The 15,546-nt window shown below is 35.8% G+C and overlaps 3 protein-coding genes across 5 annotated transcripts; 1 reads left to right on the top strand and 2 right to left on the bottom strand.

The window, feature by feature from the left end:
• Positions 1-368: 368 nt before the first annotated feature.
• LOC116133722 (deSI-like protein At4g17486) lies at positions 369-4,338 on the bottom strand. The gene is made up of 4 exons (XM_031419419.1): positions 3,925-4,338; positions 2,416-2,677; positions 1,568-1,635; positions 369-947 (listed from the first exon to the last, which is right to left on the bottom strand). The coding sequence occupies exons 1-4, from the start codon at positions 4,057-4,059 to the stop codon at positions 660-662; spliced, it is 753 nt and encodes a 250-aa protein (XP_031275279.1). The 5' UTR covers positions 4,060-4,338; the 3' UTR covers positions 369-659.
• A 1,796-nt stretch (positions 4,339-6,134) lies between these two features.
• On the bottom strand, positions 6,135-9,059 carry LOC116133475 (probable receptor-like protein kinase At5g24010). The gene has a single exon (XM_031419184.1). It carries the CDS (start codon positions 9,020-9,022, stop codon positions 6,485-6,487), a length of 2,538 nt encoding a protein of 845 aa, XP_031275044.1. The 5' UTR covers positions 9,023-9,059; the 3' UTR covers positions 6,135-6,484.
• A 1,819-nt stretch (positions 9,060-10,878) lies between these two features.
• LOC116133487 (probable RNA-binding protein 18) lies at positions 10,879-13,294 on the top strand. Of its 3 annotated transcripts, XM_031419198.1 has the most exons (6): positions 10,879-11,006; positions 11,422-11,516; positions 12,140-12,213; positions 12,371-12,444; positions 12,594-12,720; positions 12,792-13,294. In XM_031419198.1, exons 5-6 carry the CDS (start codon positions 12,610-12,612, stop codon positions 13,095-13,097), a joined length of 417 nt encoding a protein of 138 aa, XP_031275058.1. In that variant the 5' UTR covers positions 10,879-11,006; positions 11,422-11,516; positions 12,140-12,213; positions 12,371-12,444; positions 12,594-12,609; the 3' UTR covers positions 13,098-13,294. The 3 variants fall into 3 exon arrangements, with proteins under 3 accessions (XP_031275058.1, XP_031275052.1, XP_031275066.1); XM_031419192.1 differs by lacking the exon at positions 12,140-12,213; XM_031419206.1 differs by lacking the exons at positions 12,140-12,213; positions 12,371-12,444.
• Positions 13,295-15,546: the final 2,252 nt, after the last annotated feature.

The following is a 15,546-nucleotide window of genomic DNA, read 5'->3' on the forward strand; positions in this document are numbered from 1 at the left end:
GACTTTGACCATCCTCCTATAATGGTAACCGATTACCGGTATTTAATGGGTAAGTGAATGTTTTTTTGTTAATTTTCAATGTTTTATTATAGGGATATTTAGTAAATTAACAAACCTAGAGAGCATTTTCGTTAATTTTCAAATCATATCTCGTAATAACCATTGAATTTTATATTTTTTAAAATATTATTCTAAAAAATATCAAAATAATGAACCAAACACACAATCACTTCCAAAATTCGAATTATAGATCTTTTGTTGATTTATCTAGCGACAAAGAAGCCATCTTAAGTGAACGTACATGTCCAAATTGGACCTTGAAAGTTGACTTACAGATAAGCAAGTATCACACCTAACAGGCAAAAAAATAAAAAATAAAAATGGAATTTTTTTACTTCACCGAATGAAAGGGTCTAAATCTACAAACATACATAAGCGCCTTGTGTCTTTGAAGAATGTAAGAACAGCCTAAAGCACAGCATGAGAACTTCCACACTTTAATGAAGAATCAAGCACGTGATCAGTTTGTGAGGAGAAAATACGTACAGATACATCAAACGAACCTTTGAGTCAATTGAACAAATATTAATTGGAACGATTGGACACTTTACATTTGATACACAATGAATATCTTGCTGGGAAAAAAGTTTCCTCCTATATCACGATGTAGATTCAGTTGCGGTGGGACTTCTGATGGACTTTGCTCCTGTTGTGGATGGGGTATCCCCCTCGTTATTCTCAGTATCTGAACTACTTGAAGGTTTAGCGCCAGTAGTGATGAGATTTTTAAACCAAGTTGCTTGAACTCTAGGTGTCCCTCTGATTAAATTGCTTGGGGAATCAGGAACAGGCCCATTGCTGTTGCCATTACCATTGTTAGCAACACCCAGAAGGAAACGATAAGCCACTTTGCTAGCCGAGACAATCTCTGTCCTGGCTTGTCTCAACTGCAATAGCACAAACAAGAAGGTAAAGGCAATGTTATTCACAAAGCAAAACTCTCAAACCTATTAATAAGGGTTTACATTTGAACTGTTATCATTAAATATCCAAACAAAAAAATGCTTGAGAGACACAAGAACTTAAAACAATTCCAATCTGATTACTCATCCACATTTCATGTCTGATGGCAATGGTACATGACAGCTACAAGCTTAATTCAAGCCACCAGATTTTAACACCGCTAAACAGTAAATGAAAGCAGATGTGAATGGCAACTCCTAAGTCCAAATTCTATAGTTTAGTGTAAGATTATGTGTTGAATAATCAGGAATAGGGAGTTACTTCTAAACCTTCACAAATATTCAACATCAAATATTCTCCACTACAGGTAAAAACATCAACATTTTCCAAGCATTTCCCGTAACAATTGGAATCAAGCAACATTGCAGAGCAAATGCATAAAATAACCACAAAAATTAACATTTATTCACAAATTGTACATGTGTGAGTGTAAAACAGTTATCTGTTATTCAATAGATCCAGCTATAGACATTCACATAAAAAAGGGGTAATATTCTGATATCCTGCAGGTTATAAGCAAACAAAATGCAGAATGGCATCTCACCCGTAATGCAGTGGTTCCCGCTACTTCCATGGCAGCATCACCAGCGTTGGCAAAACGATTAACCCAGCCTGTTACAGAAATTATAACAAGATTCATATTATCATTTATTACCATAATTCTACAAAGGAAGAAATAACCTATCAACACTGAAGACAATATTTTTAAATAGAAAAAACCTCTGGACAGGGCATAATCTCAGAAAAAAAAAACCTCTTTGAATAAAGTAGTCAACAGCACGGAGCACAAAAGCAATAAAAAACATGGTCCTCCCTCCCCTAATCTTCCTACTGATCCCCATTAAAAAAAAATTAAAAAAAAAAAAGGGAAGAAGAAGAAGAAGAAAGATAAAAGGACAACAAACTGAAGCTCAGTTGTTCTATCTTACATGTACAAACTCATAGTTAGAACAGACCATGGATTCAGCTAGAAGCCTAGTATAAAACAGCACCCATTTAACCCATTCCCCACCCCTACTCATGGTAGAGCTTGCAAGGGCAAGACAACCATGAACAAATTAAATTGCAAAATATACAATCAAATTTTTTATAGATCGCTTATCCATATCTGAGTTGATAACTCTCTTAGGAATTAAAACTAAATAATAAAAGGAAAATAACTTGCATATCAATACATCACTAGCTGCTTTTATCATTGTTTTTATATTGCCTTTACAGTGTATATCTCAAAGTCTTGCTTAGTCAATTGAGCATCTGTACGCCAGTGCTCCTCATATATCAAACAGTTCACATGAAAAACGCATAGGAATCAATCCATCCCTATGTATCACAAACCAGAATTTAAGAATTCAAGTGGACGGATAGCAGACTACATAATCTGAAAAAGTTTACCTGGAAGCTTTGGCACACCAAGTCTTTCGCACAACTCATCACAAAAGTGGTTGCAGTTTCTGGATAACAAGTCATATGAACTTCCAGGCCACTCTCGACTAAGTTCCCGCAATATCTGATTCACCTTGAAGATTGAAAAGTTTGTTTTTCCAAGGACAATACATTCGCGATATGTATACATTGGATTCTTTCCAGATGGGCAGCTAAAAACTCCTGATCCATGTTCGCAGAACCCAAAAGACCATTCTTCATCGCCATATAACTGTCAAGTTAGGACAAAATTATCACTCAATAAAATTAATGAAATAAGATATTAGCAATCAAAAGTTATATATCAAATAAATGTCAACGACAAAGAACATAAATTGCAAAGCTATAAGAATCTGAAATATATATGGAATAAACTGCAATTTGAAGGCACTGCATAAAATAATATGGCTAACATGTGGCAAAGAGTATCCAACAAAACTAATAAGTGGCACAAATTTTCTTTTCTTCACAGAAAAATAAGAAATCATAGGTTTTCAAAGTTTGAGCATAACCCTTTCCCATAAAGTATTTCAAGAAGAGATGGTAGAGCAATCTCAGACTGGATGTGAGAAAGTTAAAGAAAATAAAATTGATTTAAATAGGCAACATAGCAGATGACATTGCTTTATATGACATATGGAGACCTTAGTTCTGTTTACAAGTTTAGATTCCCAAACAAGAGATACAACTATGTACAACTCAACTAATCCTAGATCTCAAACATACGAGGTTGCCTCCTTGCATCTTACAGCTCTGAACATAATGCGCACATAATGAAAAGAAACTAAGAAGCATAGCACTGCAGAGTAATATATCTTGACATAAACAGCCACAATCCTATGAATTGACAAGCAGGCCTCAAGGAGAAAGAGCTCCTACTATCCTTTCTAATGGACTCAAGTATATATTATTTTAACAAAGAAAACTTAGAGCAAGAATCCAAAACTAATTCTTCAAATTGAGTTGCACATTCCTTACAGTAACAATATTAGGAAAAAATAACCTCTAAGCTAGCCTGCAACTATTTCTCTGAAGGGCAATAAAGATCAGAAATCCATTCCTCATAAGTACACATCTGATTTGCTAGCGATGACCAGTAACTAGTCCAAGAGGAAGATCAGCCACAGCCAGGGCAGAGTTCATTTTATAAATCCACAATTCATAAGACACGCCCAATTAATTGACCAATAAATAGAGGCCCTGTAAGTGTAAGAGTGAACTCGAAGAATACAAACTTGACCTAATTTTAGGTGAGGCAGATTTGTCGGCAATTCTACTGTAAAGCATTAACACAATTAAACACACCAAACAAACACACGAAAATTGCAGATCTCACTACATTACACAACTAACACAATCAATTATTACCGTCATTCACATATCTAAAGACTGATATTACTTAAAAAACCTTGATCTCATTCACACTCACTCGGCAATGCACAAACACATTTAAACATAAAGATAGAGATAGAAAGGGACCTGAACAGCGCTGTGGAAGATACCGCCGACGCCAATACCGTCTTTGAAGATCTTATTGATTTGCATTATAGTGTTGTTGGTCTTGTCCGATCCACTATTCGTCACGTCGTATATGTGAAGTATCACATCCGTCATCTTCGCCTAAACCCTAGATTTTACCCTAATTGTGTCTGTTTTCACTTCCTACTTTCTTCACAAAGAAAACCAACTCTCGCTACTCTCTCTGTGTCCCTCTCTTCCTCTATCAGTCTGTAAAGCGAAGCAATCGAATTACTCGATTCAACGCTCTTTCCACTTTCACTTTTTTGCTCTGTAACTAATTTGAATATCTCCACCTCGAATCGCTCAATTTCTCTTTCCTTTTTTGTTTTTAAATTATTCTACCCTTTTTGGATATTTTATTTCTATTTTTATTATTATTATTATTATTTGTATTAAAGCGATAAAGAAAAGGTGAATAAGATAGATGGAGTTTCAAATTCTGAACCAAAATACATTTTCAAATTTATATATAAGATAAAAGATAAAATATTAGTTACAAAAATACCCCTGGGTTTAGAGGAAACTACGAAACTGTTAGGTAGTTATCTTACAACTGTCAGTGAGTGATGGATATGATTAGCCCAATGTGGAGGATGCGGCCCCCACGTTGTCACGCATGAAATTATTTAAACTTTGAGACACCGACACCTTAAAATACGATAATACCCTTGTTTTGGTTTATTACAAGCATTGAGCATATGAAATTGGTGACGAATTCTAGGATCTTGAGGCTAAAGATGGTGTATGCTGTATGGTCAGTTTAAGATATTTAGGATTAGAAGCTTTTTTTATAACAAAAAATATCCTTAATTTTGTCCGACTGCGGCAACCAATAGTAATACACAAAAGAATAACGCATGGGATTTTGTTAAGCCACCGACCGCTTTCAGAGAAGTCGATTTCCTTTTTTGTTTTTTAGTTTTAGAGATAATGCAGCACCACTGAAACTAACCAAACAAGCTATGCTTAAACAAATTAATGGCTACTGTATTCTTTGGTTCTTTGCTGTTACTGCACTTAAGTTAATAACAACATAACAGAAAGGTTTTTTTTTTTTTTAAAAAAAATTACGTGTGTAAACTGGTATGAACATCTCAAATTAAAAAAAAAAAAGTTTTAATTTTAAGGAGAAACTCAAACAGAATTAATTCTTTGGTTTTCTTCACTATAGTTCCTGGGGAGATAAGATTTGCAGAGATAATACGAAAGGTGCATGAACAGAAGGCATCTTTATTCTAAATTTGGTGGTGGGTCAGACACTCAGAGTCACAGCCAATGGAATTTATTAAGAAATCGAAACTCTGTATCATCCATACGAATTTTATTAGCTGACCAAAAACACTGCCCTGTTCATCCCCACTTATGCAATCAATAATATTAAAGTCTCAAGTGCTCAACTCTCTTGGTTGATTGCAGTCTCCATTCAATTCAAGCAACCCTTTTCAGAGACAGCAGTATTCCTATATATTCTAGTGGAATTGCTTCATCTTTAGGATTATTTTTCTTTTCCTGTGTCATGCATCATGTGAAAGTCACACTGATGTAAGCATAGGAAGACATTTTTAGCTTCATATTCTTGACCGATCTACTTGACCTAAACCAGAAGAAGATATGACCGTCTACCGTGAAGAAGTCTCCAGATTGTAGATACGTGTCGTGACAAGTTTGTATGAATAATTGAATATAACAAGATAAATGGTCGGCCTCAAGATAAAAAAAAAAGAAAAAAGATAACAAACTTTCTATAGTTGACATTTTGGCTTCATCATAACCATTTCAGCCATTGGTGTCACCCATGTGGCTGATAAAGTAAACAGTGAGCAAAATAAAAAGAAAGAAAATATCTCATTCAAGCATTTTGCTTCTCTAAGATCAACCGGGTGCATGTGAAAGATTGAAAGTTGCACATGCAGAAAACTTTCCGCTGCGTCTTAAATATGAAAGTTATAAATGAATTTACCTTTAGCATATAATGAGTCATCATGGGAAGCTTTAAGTTTTTCAAACTTGCCATAATTAGTTTCTTTTACAATGGATCTTTTTCTTTGGGCTCTCTCTCATATTTGTCAAGTTAATTTTCCTTTTCAATGAAGCTAGCTTTGTATGCTACCAGAAAAAGATGTTACATTCATAAATATCCCTCAAGCTCTTAATCAACAAACCAAGCAGTTTAGAAAGAGGAGAGGAAAAGAAAGTTTAGGCCTCATTCAGATAGACAAGTTGTGGCAACAGCAATATGTGTGCTTAATTCTAAACAATTACAGGTTTATTATCATTAACGCAGTATCTTCTTAGCTACATAGAAGAAAAAAAAATCTTGAAAGATAACACAGCATCTTTTTAACTCATCTAATAGCCTAAACATTTTTAAGAAACCTACGTGAAAGTCAAGATACAACTGTGCTTGATTAAAAATTTAAAGAGAAGACCGAACTTCAAATTAGTACCTCGATCCAAGATAATTTGAGTAAGTCCTTGAAAGTGTCACTACAGAGGGAACCTCGTATGCATGTATTAATTATCTGCCTTCATTGGTCATCAACTGGGAAAAGACTTGGCTTGTTCTCAAGTCTGAGCTGCCATCATCTCGCTCCACTCGTACGCTTGTAGATGGAACTTGGGGATCAATTTCAGGTGTTGGTAGCTCTGGTGCATTTGTATTGCTGTCTTCATGCGGTTCTCTTGATGGTCCAGCAGAATCTTGAAGCTGAAGCGTATACTCCAAATTCCACAAGACATCACCCATAGTTGGCCTATCGACACCATATTCAGCTAAACATTTCTCTGCCGTTTCTCCTAATTTTTTTAAAGAGGCAGGACTGATCTTTCCAATAATTTGAGGATCAACAATTTGCTCGAGCATTCCCTTCGTCTGCCATTGCATTGCCCACTCTGCTAAATTCACTTGTTCCCTAGAAAGCGATGGATCAACAGCAGGTCTAGCACAAAGAACTTCGAAAAGCAAAACACCAAATGAATAAACATCTGATTTGTCTGTAAGCTGCTGCCTTCGGAAATACTCTGGATCGAGATATCCAAAACTACCTTTCACTCCGGTACTGACATGTGTTTCATCGAGACATGGGCCAGATCTTGAAAGACCAAAATCAGCAACCTTGGCTACATTATTTTCATCAAGCAAGATATTGGTAGATTTAATGTCACGATGGATGATTCCTTGTGCTGAACCTGTATGAAGGTAATGAATGCCTCTAGCCGCACCAATGCATATTTCAAGCCTCTGTTTCCAAGATAAAGGTGTACATATTCCCGAACCATATAAATGTTTCTTCAGTGGCCCCTTTTCCATGTATTCATATACCAGTATCATTTCTGACTGTTCTTCACAATAACCAACAAGAGAAACAAGATGGCGTTGACGAATCTTGGACAAGACAGTTATTTCAGTCTGGAATTCTGGTAGTCCCTGCCTAGATCCTGGCACACCTCTTTTAACAGCAACTTTTGTATTGTCTCTAAGAACCCCCTTGTAAACCATACCAAATCCACCAGAACCAATAATTAGACTCTTTTCAAAATTGTTCGTCGCCTGTTGTATATCAGCAAAAGGGATTCTTAAGCCGTGATATCCATTTGTCCCTGGAGATGCATTGACAGTCCCTTCAGACATTCTACTGTGTGAGCTGCCTCCATAAACACGTAAAGGGGTCCAGCCTACACTTTCTGCAGGTCTTGGTTTTGGTTTCTTCTTCTTGCATTTACATGAGAGCAGAACTACAACTGCAACTAAACACAATATGATGAAGCCTCCAACAACTGAACCCACCACAATCCAAGTTTTTTTGGTTCCAGTTTCTGAACCAGCCGTACCAACAACATTTACCATCCTCATGATCTCTACTCCATTCAAAATAGCATTAATATTTGAAGAAGTACTCAAAATTGAAGGCCCAACACTTACACGTATAACCCCAGAATCATCCGACTTCGCAACAAAGTCTATGTAAAGTGGAGATGAAAGCTCATGGAATGTCATTACCGACAAATCAACAGGGTCATAGGCAGAGTATTCATTAATGAACACATTAAAGTAGAGTTGATTAAGAGAAGAACTAACAAAATCACAAAAATGCAGTCGAATTAAGTGTCGAACACTACTCAAGCCCACAGGAAAATCCCATGAGATGTTAAATCTTGCACCAATAGTTTGATAATCCCTATTCATCTCTTGTGCAGTCATGTAAACATTATCGGGCGCAATCTCTCGAGTTGAGCCACCCTTTTGGTAGTTCGGTGTGTGAGTGGTGACTACACGCTTTGCAGCAGATTTCAAAACAAGGAATTCATCATCAGGGATCCAAGTCCTCCACAAAGTATCATTAAAAGGGGTTAGTTCCGAACCTCCAACATTAATCCTATGAATAGTCTCTAAAACCTGTGAAGAAAGATTCCTGTACTCTTGAATAGCCCCACTATCACTAATCAGCTTAGCTCCAACATCTAAAATAAAGTCATTAGGAGCTGAAAAAACTTCAATTGCATTAACAAACCCAAAACTCGAACCACTAACAGGCCTAAACATAATCTCAAGCACATCACCTTCTACTTTCACAATAAACTCTCTAAGCACCACAACTTGAGTATTAAAAACTTTAAGCGTAGACAACCCATTAACAAAAACACTAAACTTTGCAGTTGGGGAAGTTAAATCAAAATCTCGAGAAGCAAATGGCGAGAAATGGAAACGTACCAAATGAGTCCCGTTATTCTTGATGTTAAACTTGTAGCTAAAGTCAGAGGTGAAAACTCTAGCCGTATGGTATATAAAAGGAGAATTTGGAGATGGGTTGTGGTTTGTGAGTGAAACGGAGTTGTCTTTTGAGAGAGAAACAGATTTAGAAGAAGCATCAGGAGTGAAGAGACGGTTGTAAAGAGAAGTATTTGAGGTTGATCCACAGTTGATGAGGTAGTTGTCAGGAGGAATGAAAGACGATGCTGAGAAATGGAGGAGAGAACAAAAGAGAGTTAAAGATAAAGAGAAAATGAAGTCCATTGAAGGAGGTGAATGTTTCTGGGTTGGCTTCAGACAAAACATAAGAGCGTTATAAGATAAAGGGAAGTGAGTAACTGTATGAAACGGGAGTGTTAATTGCTGAAGAATGAAGAGAGATTTGTGTGTGGTGGAGCCGTGGAGGAAAACTTCACTCGTTTTATTTGTTTATTAAATTAATTTAATTCACGGCTAAGATTAATTATTTGATATAATTATTAGCATTTTTACCGTGTCCATTTAATCATATATTTTTGTGTAAAATAAGGTCAAAATGTCAAATCTTGCCTAGTTTTAATTTAACATGAGTTCAGAGGTAATCACGTTGTTGGACCCAATTAGAAGTTTTTTTTTTTTTTTTAAATAAACGAGTTGTTTGGACCAATTTACGTGCACCTTAACTAATTATTTGAGATCCAAAAACTATCAATCAGATAGTTGGATAAGAGTTTCAATGACTACTTTATTAATAATTGAGTATGGATTCAAACTTAGGACCTCTTGAATAATATACTAAAAAATCTCTATTAAACTATTCGACCACCTAAGGGTTGGTTATTAGAAGATTTTTATGAGGTGGAAGTTTTAAGGTAAATATCCTATTTAATTAATTATTTTTAGCTAAAAATGTCAAAACTTGCTTGTCTTAATTTATCATAAGTTTTCACATGCTTAGACTTAAAGGGTGTTTAATTTTCTTGGTATAAATCTAACCAATCTCTTACCTCCAAAACGTGTTGTGTTTGCATATGTTTTGGCAAGTGGATATGAATGACGGGGTTAGGTCGCTTTCCAATATACTACTACTGAGTGCGAAACATGAACAAAATCAAAATTGAAATCCTACCATAACAAGATTGTTACATACTAATTAATGTTAATTGATCTATGATTACTACATAATTTGATTGCATAAACTTTTGACACTTTGTTATGCAATTACAAAAGCTTTTAATTGAATTTCTCAAATTTTTTTTTTTTTTTTTTTAATGATTGGGGGTGTTCGGGTCAGTATACCACGTACTTCAACTAATCATTCGAAATCCTAGAATTATTGGCCGAGTAAGAGTTCTAATAGCATTGATCACCCCTATTAACAATCGAGGAGGAATTTGAACTAAATACCTCTTGAATAATACACTTAAGAGTTCATGTCAAATCACTCGATTATCCAAGAGTTGGTTTGAATTTATGAATTCATATCATATATGGGAATTTTCACAGAAACTGCGACCTAGGCTATAGTTGGCATCTCCTTTTTTTGGGTACTTGTATAATGGGTTACAACTAGCACCATTCATTTCAGTATCCATTCTAAATCAATCAACAATTCGGCTGTGTTTGAAACGTTTTTATTTTCAAATTGGTGATTTGAAATTGGCAAATTGCCATTGTCTTGATGGGTTTTAGAAAATGGAGAACAACAAGACCCTTGTTGGGAAGCAACAATTGGATTATATTCTTATGCTCTGTCTAACACTTTGTTGTCTCAATTAGACTTTTTTATGCAGGGGTCCAATGGACATTAGTTTATGCTTGTGGACCAAATTTGTTGAAATTTTATTCTCAGTCTGGTTGGTGAGTGTTGAGTGTTATTTTCTAACTGATGGATTGGATTTACATTTTTTTCATCATTAACTTGTAATACACATTTATTTACTAATAAACCTTAATCTTATTTAAATATCCCCATTTTTATTTAATTTTAATTTTAATGATAATTAAATTTAAAATGGGGATATTTAGAAAATTAGTGGAGGCCTTTTAGCAATCGTCTAATATAAATGGACCAGATACAGCATTTACTATTGTATGGGCCACAAGTCCTTAGAAACGCAAACCCAATTCAGTCCAAAATGATATCACTGTTAACACGATGTCGTTTATGCTTCACAGAAAATGTGAAAGCTCTACATTAACGTTTTGTCTCGGCTGGCTCGCTCTCGCAAGGTCTTTGACCCTCTGAATCTCGTTCTATTCAAGATCAAAGAGCCCCTCATCAACTTTCAAGCTCAGAGGATCTTAATTTGTAAGCTATTCCAGTAATTATTAAGTTAAATTCTGCAATAAATTTGCGTTTCATTATGTTAGTATTTTATTGATTGTATTAATCCCTTTAGGTTAAGGATAATTATAGACCGACCATTTTTGTTTTTACGAAGTTATCACGGATAGAAACAATAATTCATTGTGTACGGTTCTTTACAGTGGCAATAGCCGATATTCATATCTTATGTGAAGTGTTAAGTATTTCTTTGGATTTTTTAAAGAATTTTTTTAAGAGTTTCTACAATATCTATTTTACTTAGGTTCCAGATTAATTATGTTTGAGCATTTGATTCTGGCTCAAAGGGTCAATCGTAGAGGAAATGTAATGTGGACTAAGGAATTATTTGGTTGGTGTGGTTTTGCCTTTAGTAAAATGAAAATTTGTTTGATTGCAGGATTCTTCAGATTTTGATTCTCTGAAGTTTCTGGAGCTTTTTTGTGCTCGTGAGCTACCGACGATTATTCTTTGCATATCTGCTTGCAGTTTATGGTAAATTTTTTTATCTTGGAACCACCAATATTAACGGATTGTGCACATTCTTAATATTCCTTTTCTTCGACTTCTTTTTCGGTATTGATTATCATATTGACGCATTTCTTTGCTGTGTTTAAGTTGGATTTTTGTTTGGGTCTTTAACAATTAATTGTTGGTTCTGGTGTCTAATACTTTAACATATTTTGTGGCTATTTTACTTTATTCCTCTTGTTGTTTCATGCTCCCTGGTGTGAGTTTAATCATTTTGCTGATGTTATTAAACTTGAACTTTAATTTCTTGTTGGACCCCCAATAATTGTTCCTGTTGGGTGATTGTTTATGTCAAAATCATCATCTTCTGGTTTGATCTATGCTGTTAATGTAAAAAATTTGTCAAGTGACGCTCAAGCTCTTAGGTTGTTTAGGATTTTGACGAATAATTAATTTGTGGTAGTTTTTCTTGTACCTTTGTCATTTGAGCTGTACTTGTTTTTATAGTGGCTTTTTGCTAGAAGTTGATTCTAACTAAGAGTGTCACAAATACCAAGTGTATTGCTAGACTGCTTCAACCTCTTCCTTTGCACATTGCACTCCTAGTACCTATGTTTCTCACATTCTTTCTTCTGTCTTTTCTGTAGGTTTAAAAATTGTGTTTCTGAACAACAAATCTACACAATTATAAACTCAAATACACAGTTGCCCTTTTTTTTTGGTAAATCATATTTTCATTTGTGGAACCAACAAGTTAGATGAAGTTCAGGATGAAATGGTCTTTCCCATAAAATTCATCTCTCATGTAATTTAGAGAGGCTTCTTATATATGTCAAAGTAACAAATTACTGAATAGTATTGTGTGTTGACCAATTTAGGATCCTAATGCCCTTGTTGATGAGAAGAGTGAAAGCAGACTTTATATCGGAAACCTTGACCTGAAGATAACGGAGTAAGGATTACTAATTGAGTTCTTTGCTTCTAGCCAAAAGAGAGGAAAAAAAAATTGAAAAAAAGTACTGTAGATTTTTTTGGGAAAATTGAATTTTTTTTTTTTTTTAATCTGTTTGTTGTTATTTATATTCAGTGGTCATTATGCAGGGCTGCTCTGATTAAGATGTTTTCTCCCTATGGGAAGATTGTAGCTGAGGATTTTCTGTGGCATACTCGTGGGCCGAAACGTGGAGAACCACGAGGCTTTGCATTTATTCAGTTTAGCACCAAAGAGGTAAGTTGTCTGCTTTCTATCTCTTTGTTTGAAAGCAATTTCTGATTTCCATATTTAAAGTGAGCATGCAGGAAGCACGATTGGCTAAGGAGAAAATGCATGGGAGACTGGCTTGTGGGCGCCCTTTGGTTGTTCGTCTGGCAAGTGAGAAGTACTTGGAAGAAACAACACAAAATTCTTCCAAAGCAGTAGGTGATGCAAACAAAATAGGCGTTATTGGTAGTGGTGGAGGACAGATGAACCGGAGTGCTAAAATAGCCGCAATCAAGAACAAATTGAAGGCATTGGAGGAAGAGAGTTGCAGTGCAAAGAAACAGAAGCAAGCTGAAGGCACCTCCTGTAACAGTAGTCTTGACCATCCACCGAGCAAAAGATAATAAACGACGTTGCTGAAGAGAATATTGTGAGTGGGAGAAGATTTCAATCTCCCTTCAGATATAGTCATAACTACATGCAGAACTGATGTAGACAAATTTGTACAACCTTGATGTATTACAACATTTTGATAAGAAGTTCTGATGAGTTTGATTATTAACATTAGTGAATCGCAATGCACTCAAGTAGCTTGAAATTAGTGTGGCAGAAGCCATAAACCATTCTCACTTATTGTGAAGCGAGATAATCTTCTTACAGTCTCTAAACCTAAGAATAGTGTAGAAGACTAAAAGTTGAATTAGTGTGAATTACTATATGTATAATTTTTATGACCGAGGGTGTTCGGATTAATTTATGTGCACCTCAATTAATCTTTCAGAACCCTGAAATTATTGGTCGAGCAAGAGTTTCAGTGGTTACCCTTATTAGTAATCAAGAAGGGATCATGGTTTTAAAATCTGGACCGGCTCGACTAGTTTAACTGGTTGGATCGAGACCTAGGGCCTTCTTTGGGTCGGGTTACCCTTTCAACTGTTTCAAGTTTGAAATCTAGCAAACACACCCTTGACTAATACCATCAGTCCTTAAAGGTTTGAAATATAGCAAACACACCCTCTTGTCAAATGCAAATAGGTGATGACCTTCCTTTTTCTGGAGACCTTCCACTTTCCCTTGCTGTCAAAAACCACCTTCTGACTTTCTCTGGGGTAGTGACGCTCCATCTCCTGCTGTTGCGTGATGTTTCATTGTCTAGCAATTTTTCTTCCATTTCCAGCTTCGATCGGCCTTCTCCGACATCGATAAGCCTCCTCAGCCACCAATCTACCTTCTCCCAAGCTCCCTTCTCATCATTCACGAAGATCCATAGTCATCTCGCCAAAAAAAGCCACCGCGACCGTTTGACTTCCACCACCGATCTACCATTTTTTGGCGATGCCTCCACTTGCCAGCAGTTGCCGATTCGTCCTCCCCATCACCCAATCTACCCTCCTTGGTGTGTCGTCGCCGCTCTTCCAGTCGATCACCGATTTGCATTTGGCCAGGGGTTGTGTTTGCTAGATTTTAAAACTATAGAGTCTGATGTATTTATCAAGGGTGTGTTTGCTAAATTTTAAACCTGTCAAACCATTGGTTAAACCGGTTAACCCGTTACTCGGTCACTTGAATGGGTCACCCCTTGGGTTGAGTTTTAAAACCTTAGAAGAGATTTGAATTTAAAACATTTTGAGTAATACTATATATATTGTTTGGTGGCCACCTTTGTTTGAGTAATACTATATATATTGTTTGATAGCCACCACAAAAGGACGCATCAATTCAGGCCAAAAAGAAGCAGTAGCATTCTACTTTTTTTTCCCTGGGTAACTATTTTGACTCATCCTGTGATGTTTTTTTTTTTTTTTTTTTTTTAACCCCTTAGATAATATTAAAAAGAGATTTTCTTTATTTGTTTATCCAAAATTTAACTGATTAGGAGTGTTTTTTAAGTTTTTGAAACCATTAAGAGTTAACAACATTTTCCCGCCCAAAAAATAGTCCATTGACAAATTCATACCCACACACATTTTAAATACCATTTTAGTACCCAAAACATAAATTTATTAGTAATTTTTGTTGATAGGAAGGGCAAAATGGTCACCAAACAGTGGCTGCCGGAGAAGAAGAATGGCGCACGTTAGCAATGTCAGATCCGACAGGTTTTTGCCATTTTTCGATCGATCCCGGCATTCAAAATCACTTCCGACACCATTCAAAGAATCACCATCACCTCCTCTACAAAAGTCCAAACCTCCATTTGCGGTCATCACTCACCTTTTCCCACCACCACCTCCATTCGCACAGCTGACTCTTCAAATTTGATTTTCGGATTCTTAAATATGGGAAAGGTAGTGAATGGTCTGAGTGATAAGTCAGGTAATTTAAATGTTCAAAAATCATTGAAGAGGTTCGCTAGCAATGTTCAAAATCCTGATAAGAAATCCGACAGTTTGGATGTGGATATTAAAGCAAAGGAGTTGGTTGAATTTATTGTCAATCCTCATTCGCCTTTTCACATTTTTGTGGTTGAAGATTCTACTAAAAAATCTATGTTGTTCAAGATTTATAACACAGCGGATGTCCAGAAGCAATTTGCTTGTGGTGCTTATGTTCGTTTATGTTATGCCTAAAAAGTTACGCTTATGTCAGCCCAATAAATGTCTTTTTATACTAGTTGTCAAGCCCATATCTCCTCAAATATATTCTTACCAACCCTATCTCCTTTCAAGAAATGAATGGATGAGAGTCTTCCATGTGTCAAGGCAACTTGCAAAACACTCATTACATTGAGTGTTTAGGTGTATAAATTGACACTTCTCTTCCTGAAGAGGGAGGTTGGGCATATGAGAGCTAACCATAGATTTGAACTCAATTCTTTCTCTCTATAAACATTGTATTTCTTCATCTGTGTAT

This window comes from Pistacia vera, unplaced genomic scaffold (genome assembly GCF_008641045.1).
Source record: "Pistacia vera cultivar Batoury unplaced genomic scaffold, PisVer_v2 Contig108, whole genome shotgun sequence".
Lineage (NCBI taxonomy): Eukaryota > Viridiplantae > Streptophyta > Magnoliopsida > Sapindales > Anacardiaceae > Pistacia > Pistacia vera.

Coding starts and splice junctions, on each gene's coding strand:
- LOC116133722 (XM_031419419.1), bottom strand. CDS start 4,059: ATGACGGATGTGATACTTCACATATACGACGTGACGAATAGTGGATCG. Junction 1,636..2,415: donor TGGTGTGCCAAAGCTTCCAG/GTAAACTTTTTC, acceptor TTTCTGTAACAG/GCTGGGTTAATCGTTTTGCC. Junction 948..1,567: donor CGGGAACCACTGCATTACGG/GTGAGATGCCAT, acceptor GTGCTATTGCAG/TTGAGACAAGCCAGGACAGA.
- LOC116133475 (XM_031419184.1), bottom strand. CDS start 9,022: ATGTTTTGTCTGAAGCCAACCCAGAAACATTCACCTCCTTCAATGGAC.
- LOC116133487 (XM_031419192.1), top strand. Junction 12,445..12,593: donor CTTGACCTGAAGATAACGGA/GTAAGGATTACT, acceptor GTCATTATGCAG/GGCTGCTCTGATTAAGATGT. Junction 12,721..12,791: donor TTCAGTTTAGCACCAAAGAG/GTAAGTTGTCTG, acceptor GTGAGCATGCAG/GAAGCACGATTGGCTAAGGA.